This window comes from Streptopelia decaocto, assembly GCF_964273445.1.
Source record: "Streptopelia decaocto genome assembly, chromosome: 2".
Taxonomy (NCBI): domain Eukaryota; kingdom Metazoa; phylum Chordata; class Aves; order Columbiformes; family Columbidae; genus Streptopelia; species Streptopelia decaocto.
The window spans coordinates 50,688,401-50,697,870 of record NC_138655.1 but is presented as its reverse complement, the minus strand read 5'-3'; the positions used below and the strand labels follow the sequence as shown (position 1 = coordinate 50,697,870).

General features: G+C 41.5%; 1 protein-coding gene across 1 annotated transcript; it reads right to left on the bottom strand.

Moving 5' to 3' along the window:
- Positions 1–360: 360 nt before the first annotated feature.
- Positions 361–9,143, bottom strand: TYMS (thymidylate synthetase). Its single transcript, XM_082046660.1, has 7 exons — positions 8,829–9,143; positions 7,673–7,746; positions 6,274–6,448; positions 4,327–4,428; positions 2,981–3,156; positions 1,519–1,590; positions 361–642 (listed from the first exon to the last, which is right to left on the bottom strand). The coding sequence occupies exons 1-7, from the start codon at positions 8,998–9,000 to the stop codon at positions 505–507; spliced, it is 909 nt and encodes a 302-aa protein (XP_081902786.1). The 5' UTR covers positions 9,001–9,143; the 3' UTR covers positions 361–504.
- Between the last annotated feature and the right edge of the window lie 327 nt (positions 9,144–9,470).

Here is a 9,470-nt window from a genome sequence, read left to right as displayed (position 1 = left end):
ACCTTTGCTTTCCCACTCTGATTTACTATTACCTTTAAATAAACATACTAAAATTAGATACACATCATACCTTGCAAAATATTTTTTTAAAAAAAGCTTTATTAAACATAGACTCTTTAGAACATATTTAAAGACTTCTACAACCTTGAAGGAATCCTCTGTCATACAAAAAAGTTCTTATTTTCAGTACTAAATAGAGCACGTAAGCAAGTGCAACTCCCACATAGTAACTGAATGGTAACAGAAGTGGCCACTGGTAGCTGAAACATGTAAAAAACTACCTCACTAACAACTTAAAACTGTGTTAGCATCTGCATAATACAGCAGGAATAAATAATCACCTGTTCTGTATGACTACAGTTCAGTACTGAATGCAGTATCCACTTATTTTTCAATAATAGAGTATATATCTTTCAAAATATATAAAAAATGTGTAACTTTAAGTACATAGAACGCTAAGTAGCTTAGGTACATTTCCACATTAACAAAAGATGGTTTATAGCATTAAACAGCCATCTCCATTTTAATAGGTGGATGAGGATTATAATCTTCAATCTGAAAGTCTTCTGCCTTGAAGTCACTGATGTCTTCAACCTTACGAAGAATTCTGAGTTTGGGGAAAGGTCTTGGCTGCCTCTGAAGCTGAAATAGAAGCAAGTTTATTGTATAAAGCCAATACTTAAGACAGAGACTTTGTGTTATAAATAAGATTTTATTAATCTAAATTCAGATTACACTATGTTGATTTTTCCCTCCTCCCCAAGAACAGTTACACTCAAAAAAAAAGAAAATCATAATAGCATTAGTGTAGGGACTAGCAGCATAATTTTTAAGTGAGTTCCCTGATCATCCAAATGCACTGCAAGCATTTTCACTTTGCAGAGCAATTCTCATGATTACAAATTAGACTCCTTACAGAGGAAACTAAACTGGAAATTCTGACCCAGATGTGCATCAAATGTGCTGCAGTTTCTCACAGGATCATTTGGGTCTGAACCAATAACTAGTTCTCTGGATGGCTTTGAACCATACGAATGGTGAGGACATTCAGTCCGAGCTAAGTATAATGAAATAAAATTCTGATTTGCTCCTACTGCAACAAATTACTTCCTGAAGAAAACAGAGCCTTATTCAGCCAAATAGTAATACCAATTAACTCTGTGAATGGATAAGTTATCCTTTTCCGGTATACTACAAAGACATTTTGTGTTTATCTTTATTAGCTGGGACAGTTTTCTAAGGTTTTGGAATTATGAAATCAAAGGTAAGGGTACAGATTCTGTATCTGTAACTTGGTTCTAGAACGGTACCCTGATGTACATTTCAGTCATGTTTGTATTGTGTTTCTGTTTGTGACCTCAGTTGAACAGAGCCTAAGGTACTACAATTATTCGGGTAGAAATGAGAAGTCACACAAATTAATATTTGCAAAATGATGCTTATAATACCAAGATAACTTTGTATTGGATAAGCATCATGGAAGACAAAAGTATACAAGAATACAGAACAAGTACTTACTTGAACTTTTAGAGGTTCCACATGATTCAGGTATATGTGAGCATCTCCTAATGTGTGTATGAACTCTCCAGGCTGAAAAGAGGATACATGTGGTTTTCAAATAGTCACATTTCAAGAAAACAAGTTACAATGTTTAGAGTACTGATTCTTAGCACCTTTCATCTAGTGTGGAATTGCAGCTTCTGTACTAGATTGGATTACCAAGACATCCTTACAAGCTTCAAATGACACTACCTTCCCAGGCTAATGAATAATTAATGAAAAACATAGCTTACCAAAAAATCTAATCTATCTTTAAAATCTTGCTAGGATAATAGCTCTGGTAAATGAATGTTGCACTACTAATCTGCTCACCAAACGGGGCAGTGACATCCAGCTTTTCCACCCCATTTCTAGTAAGCAGGACTCAGCCAAGTTGGTTTCAAACTAGTTGCCTTAGCTGCTACTAAACAACGTGGTTTGTGGCAGCAGAGGTGTCAGTCACAGGCTAAACCCAAAAGCACTTATCGAGCATCCAGATGGGTTTTGCAACCTTGCAAGTTCTGTGACTTTGCCGCCCCTGAGCAATCTAATTTAACTTCGGTTAAGTTTTATCAGCTATTTTACTGGTCTCTGACCGACACAGATCAGCCCTCAGATATATCATAATAAAAACCACCAAAGTTCTGAGAGGAAGTGGCTGAGAAGCAACAGTTGCTTCATGGACATAATGTTAAACTTCCCTTTTTCCGAGTACTTTGGCCTAATTTCTTAAGTTTGCTTCAAGCTCCTGCTATGAAGTTTGATTCTTCTGTACTTCTCAAGTTCCTCTTCATGTTCCTGGTAGCAGGATCAGGTCCAAATGGCCTTGGTAGTATAATTTTTTACACACTCTAAAGAAAGAGGGTTTCACCTGTACAAGGTTGTGATGCATTTAAATTACTCTGCCAAATTACAAAATGCAGCTCTAGAGTCAGGGCCATAGCTATTTGAGCACATGCCACCAGTCTACATAATCAGCAAATTAAAAAAATGCCCAACTGAAATTATAGCTGGAAGTTAGGTGGGCAGAATATCCAAACTGGAACCTTGACAGCAGCCGCTGAGCTACTGTTTGCTTCCAATAAAAAACACATGCTACAAAATGTAATCACTTGTATGTTACTATCCCATAAGGAGAAGTCCTCAGTTCACATTTCTAAGCAGACTAGTGGAACAGGTCTGTTTTGACATGTTCAGTTACAAAGACCTGGAGCATCTTCTGTCTGTTTGACCTGAATCTAAGAATTCTTACATTGCTGATCCTGACTGCTGATACAGACCAGAAACAATTCACATTAAATTCATGAGGCCCTCACACATATTTCAGCAAGACTTTGAACAGTATATTCATCCCACTTTTTTTTGGACATGACATGAAGAGTCTCATCTTTCAGACGCTCACTTCTCAGATAAGATTAAGTAAAACGATGAAATAGCCTACCTTTAGCCCTGTGACATGGGCAATCATGTATGTGAGCAGCGAATAGCTGGCAATATTGAAAGGCACTCCGAGTCCCATATCTCCTGACCTCTGATAGAGTTGGCAAGACAATTCACCATTCACAACGTAGAACTGGCAAAGGGCATGGCACGGGGGCAAAGCCATCAGAGAAATATCTAGAATTGCAGTACGGGAAATAGGTGGGAAAAAAAAATGTAATAGTGTTAGTGTATTATAAATGCAGAAGATGCAAAACCTGAATAAGCATTTAATGAGATACAGTAGAGAGCAAAAATTCAACTGCACTATCATCCTGTTGCCTTTTTCTCATTTAAAAGCACCTGCTGCCTAAGCAATAAAGTCTGGGTCACAACAAGCTGTCTCCTGGGCTGTATGGCCAGAGAAGTCATGAACAGATACTCCACGGAACAGATTTATGCCATAATGCTGCACAGCAGTTTAGTTTTACCTCAGTGAGAGAGTTGATTTCCCTAAAGGAAGATATTAAGAGTAAAATTAAGCATTACCCTGAAGCAGCTTCCAACTGCTTCATCTCACTCACTTCCCATTGCAATGCACCTTTACTGCTTGTTGAGATATTAAAGATCAAGAAAAAACTAATAATCAGAAAATAATGATCTTTTGAGTGCTTATCTACACTTACAAGTGCAGACAGTGCATTTACAGCTTAGTAAGGAAAACATTAATGAGGTACTTCCTGGTGTCTGAGAAAGTTTAACCTGTGGCATCCCCTTTCAGAGACACAAGAGAAAAAAGCTGGGCGATTTTTTTTGTGAACAGATCTACTGCTGCTCAAGTGAAACACTCTCTGGCACTGGCTCTTATTCAGAAGTAGCCCTACAGAGTGAATGGATATCTAGACAACTTATGTTTAAGGAGATTATTACAACACAAATAATATTTTTGTCCTCTAGTTTTAAGATTCTGGTAAGTTTACAATCTATTATATGGCTAAAAAACAGACACACTGCTTCAGTATACTCCTTATTGGTTTTGTTTTTTTAATGTTTTTAAAATAAGAATTGCTGTCTTTGAACAGAGACCATATGTCAAAGATACTGGCAGCCAGGTACAGCCCTCACTTTAACCTGAAGAGCAAAACTTAGAAGTAATACTTCAAAATTATTGAGGCCTGAACATGAGAATTAAGTAGAAAGAGACCAAAGCTTAGAACCCCCCGTTCATTTTTACTGTATTCCTGGTAATTTATAAAGAGTAAGCAAGGACACCAAATGGAACTGACTGTTGACATAGGATTGGAACATAATTTAGTATACATCAAGATAATGTGCAACTGCATTCACTTAAAGTCTGCTGTTCAATACCTTTGGGATTCCAAGCACACATAATGATTCTTCTGTCATCTGGATTGGTTTTGATTGTTTCAATCACTTTTTGCAACTGATCAACTCCTTGGTTCGAGTAATCTGAAGAAAGATACCAAATAAGATCTAAGCCAGATAGATTCAAGTCATGATTTTTTTTTTAAAGCCAACCCCACATCCCACTGAAAAGTTATAGCCAAATGACAGCCTCCAAAGATTTTACTGTAGCTTTGAAAGTTATTAAATTTATCAGCTGACATCCTCCAAAGGTAGGCTATTCTTGGTCTTCCTTAGGATGCTCTGAGGCTTGTGAAATTCTCATTATGGTATTTTTGTATGTCCCCCCATCTCTTTTCTGTGCTTTGAGTACCTTTCACACCCACTGAAATAGACCATTCCTACTTAGAAGACTTTATTCCAAGCCTCAAAAACTAGACTTTTTATAAAGATCAAAAAAGAAGTCTGAATAAGCACTACATCCCAGGAAACAAAAGCTGCAATACAAAAAAAATAGTTAGACAGGCATGTTATTTTATCCTTCATGATGGCTTGTTACCTAAACAGGACAAAAGCGGTACTGATACAAGATATTGCCACCTGGTCATTCATGGTATTTAAACTGATTTGCCCATTGCACTTCTGGATTAAGATGTCTTTCCAGATGTTAAACTTGCATGGTACAGGGCTCCTTCTTAAAAAAAAAAAAAAAAAAAAAATACACCCAGAGCAGTAAATGGGGTGCCAGAACTCTTTCCATGCTCAAAAGGAGAAAGTTTTTGACAGATCTAGCACTCACAAGGTCATGTATGAAAAACTAAATTTCCATAGCATGTAGTGCCAGGAGAGAATTTAAATCGCATATATTTAGCATAGGATATTACACTTCACTCAATGATGCTCGCAGGCTGTTTTTTAGGCTCAGTACCAGTTATATAAGAAATTTGCTGGAATTAACTGAACATTAGAATGGATTCTAGAATAGAAGAGTTACTCATTGTTCTGAATCATGCCCGTGAATCAGCATGGCTGGTAACTAATTTTTTCTAATAACTCTTATTGCAAAGCAACAGCAAATTATGATTACAGGGAGACCCAAGCTTTCAAAAAAAGGTAGTAATATATAATTAGCATCTCAGGGAATTATTCTGCCAGCAATACTGTGCCAGAAACCTTTTCAAATGGCTATGTTAGTTCCTGAAGCTAATTACCTATCCATTAGTAATACATTTTAAGGAAATCTATTAGTAATGAAACCTATGGGAATTTATCTTGTTCATTTTTTCCGAGCTATGTTATGCCTCATACCTTTTAAGTTCAGAAATACTGAAACATTTTAGTAAGTTTTTAGACATGACAGTTCACAATTTGCATCATTTGTGTTATCATAAAACTGTATTCTGTCAGCAGTCAGCATGCCAATACTAAGTCTAATTCCTGTAACTAGTGTGAACTTTGAGGCTGTATTGACAAAAAAAAAAAAAAAAAAAAAAAAAAAAAAAAGGAGGAAAAAACATCATTAATCATGTTGTTATTTTGAGTTAAAAATCACACCAACCAGACAGGGACAACTTTTTCCGACTCATGGCAGTCCTTTAAATGTTTTGTACATCCCTTCCTTCAGTGACTTAGAAGACAGTCATCAAGACACTTCAGGGTAAGTTTAATGAACCAGTTCCACTGAAAATAGTATCAACAGGTACTGCATCACATCACAATTTGTTACAGCTATTCTGTCAACAGCATCACCAGCTACGGATACATCCTACTTTGCTCCAGCTGCAGAATGGAAAAAATCTTTTCCACAGCCTCCAGTGAATGCAGTGCACAAGCATCAGTTCTTGTCAGCACAACTGTATCATGGAAATTAGGACACGGCATTGGTGTTCTGGAAGTAAGTTATCATAGTTATCTCCCTAAGCAATCAAGACTGTATTTGTATGTGATTACCTGTGTGCATATCTTTGTATTCTGCTCCAAAGTGCCTCCACTGGAAACCATAAACTGGTCCCAAATCCCCCTCCTCTCTGCTGCTGAAACCCTGCTTATCCAGGAACTCACGTGATCCATTAGCATCCCAAATCTTCACCCCTTTTGCAGAGAGCTCTTTGGCATTTGTAGAACCCTACACAACACAGACAGTAAGAAGTCTACATCCTAATCCCAACACAGACGACATGATATGAAACAGCTGTATTAAGTTTTGCTAGTCTACAGTATTTCTCCACTTACAAAGCGTGAACAGTCTGATTAATGTACTGAATGACATTTTTGCGCATGGACAGAATAAAACTTAGGCACAACTTACTAGGATGAAGTTTGAAGTGCCATGCTGTTGTTATTTAATTTGGGATTCTGCTAACTTTGTGAATGCGCAAACAGTACAGTCTTAAGGTCAATTGTGGTCTACCATTTCATACACACATTTGCAGAGAACAAGATTTTACTTTACAGACAGATAAAAGTAGACAAAAAATTTACAGCCTAGGCATTGTCTTTGTCAAGACACCTATAATGAGCTTAAGGTCTTAAAAATCCTTTTGTTAAAATGACAAAAATTACAAATATGACAAAATGACCCAGAGAAATCTCACTGAGTTCTGCAACATGTCTAAAACAGCCCACTCAAAAATCCAACATAGAAAGTGTTCTGTTTTGGGGAGTGTTGGCCTTTTATATTTGAAAAAAAGATATTTTTAAAAATGAATGTGTATTTGAGTCCTGCTATCTAGCAAATGGTTAAGTAGACTTTCCCATACCTACACAATGTCACAACATATAAAGGAACACTTACATTGTAATGTGTTATCTACAGTTGAATTTTAATTCTCTAACTACAGCTATTAGCTCTATTAGATCTCAGGTTTTTGCTATTAAAAAGCCTAGTGTTTACATCAGTCTGTCTTCACCTGTGGTTTTGCCCTGCTTGTTTCTGTTCAAATCAAGCTATCACAACATTGAAAAGCAGATCATTAAATTGCCTACAATCTACTTCATATTATTATTTCTTATTCAAACACTAATAAAGAGAAACTCTACTAGGCTTTATAACTGTGGGATATAGTCAACAGCGAAAGCTCTCACTATTTCAGACTATTTCCCTTAAAAAGAAGCTGAAGAAAACACCTTCTGACTGGTATCAATGCAACAGTCTCCACTAAAATGCACAGAATGTCTTGAAGATACTGGCATTCCATGTGTAGTCAAAACACTAGCTGACTGCACTTCTGTCATACGAGCAGAAGCATCTGCAGTTACCCCAAATTCCTTAAGACACTCCACACTTGTTAGTTCTATTAATAACCCCACTCTCAGGCACACCACCCATGGAGACATTCAAATACTGAACCTTGATGAACCACAGCAGCTCCTCCAGCACTCCTTTCCAGAATACCCTCTTGGTCGTTAGCAGTGGAAACTGATCTGAAAAAGAGTTTCAGAGTGTCAGAGGCGACCAGTGATTCCTCAGGGTGACCCAACTTAGGTTCTTCTCCACCCAGAGGGTAATGTCACCATCTGACATTCAGAGGTTTGCATATGAAGTACGAAGTTAGAATCACAGAATCATTTTGATTGCAAGAGACCTTCAGGATCATCGAGTCCAACCATAACCTAACTCTAGCATTGAACCATGTCCCTAAGAATCTCGCCTAAATGCCTTTTAAACACCTTCACGGATGGTGACTCCACCACTTCCCTGGACAGCCTGTTCCAATGCCTGACAACCCTTTCTGTGAAGAATTTTTTCCTAGTATCCAATCTGAACCTCCCCTGGTGCAACTTGAGGCCATCTCCTCTTGTCCTGTCACTTGTTATTTGGAAGAAGAGACCAACATCCTCCATGCTACAACCTCCTTTCAGGTAGACAGTGATAAGGTCTCCCTCCAGCCTCCTTTTATCCAGGCTGAACAGCCTCAGTTCCCTTGTTGGTAGAGGATGTGTGATTCTTATATTCAGATCAAGGCAGACAGGAACCTGACTTTTCCTGACCAGAGGGGCAAGATGAATTATCCATGGAAACCTGGACAAACTCCACTGTACGGACACTGTGGTGCAGCATATGGAGGTACTCAACAGAAAGTGGAGGCTTAAGATAAAATTATTGGCAAATCTACCTCACAAACCATCCTTCCTACTATGCTTGAAAGGTAGGAAGGACCAGGACAGGCTAGCTAAAAATCTTATCCGTTTTTTCACTCGGTGACAGCCATGGGGCCGGGCCAGGCCTGGCTGCTGGGCCGAGGGAGAGCAGAAGTCCGGGCTGCCGCGGGCTGGAGGGCAGGGAGAGGGAGCAAACGGGACGGCCCCAAAAGCCTCCACAGGCCCTGCAGGGGGCCCGAGCCGCGGCCCTGAGCGGGGGAGGCCTCGCTCTCGGCGGGCGGCGGCGGGGCAGCCCGGGGAAGGAGATGGCGTCCCCCCACCCGGAGCAGGGCGGCGACGGCTGGAGCCGCGGCAGGCAGGGGTAGGGGGCCGGGGCGGGGGCCGCGGGGCCCGGCGGTGCCGACCTCTCAGGCTGTACCGCGCCTGCATGCCGAAGACGGAGATGGTGCCGGTGCCGGTGCGATCCTCCTTCCGGTGGCCGTGCTGAAGGATGTGCCGGACCTGCCGCAGGTACTGCGGCTCGCCGGGCTCCGGCTCGGCGGCCGCCGCGCTCGGCAGCTCCCCCTCGGCAGGCATGGTGGGCGAGAGGCGCCCGGGAGAGCTTCGCGCGGGTCGGTGTGGGCCGCGGCTGCACAGCCGTTCCTGCTCCCACCGACCGCCTCTCCTCCGAGCCCGCCAAAGCCCGGACCTTCCCGCCAAGCGGCGCCGAGAGGCGGGCAGAGCGGGGCACCACGCCCCTCTCTTGCCCTTCCCGTTCCCCTTGCCCTTCCCCTTCCCTCCCACCCCGCCAGGCCGCGGCCCCTCCCTCACCCAGGGCCCGCAGCGCCGCTGGCACCTGGCTGCTCCGCGGGGAGGGCAACTGCCCCCGCGGGCCCGGCTCAGCCTCGGGGAGCCGTGCGGGGGCTGTGAGAGCCATACGACAGGGACAGGGCACTAACTGTCGTGTGTCGCCGAGGTGCTGAGGCCACCCGAAGAAGCCGGCAGGGATAAGAAGGTCCAAGGGCCGCGGTGGGGCAGGTGGCCTGTGCCTGTTTCTTTGCTGCCCA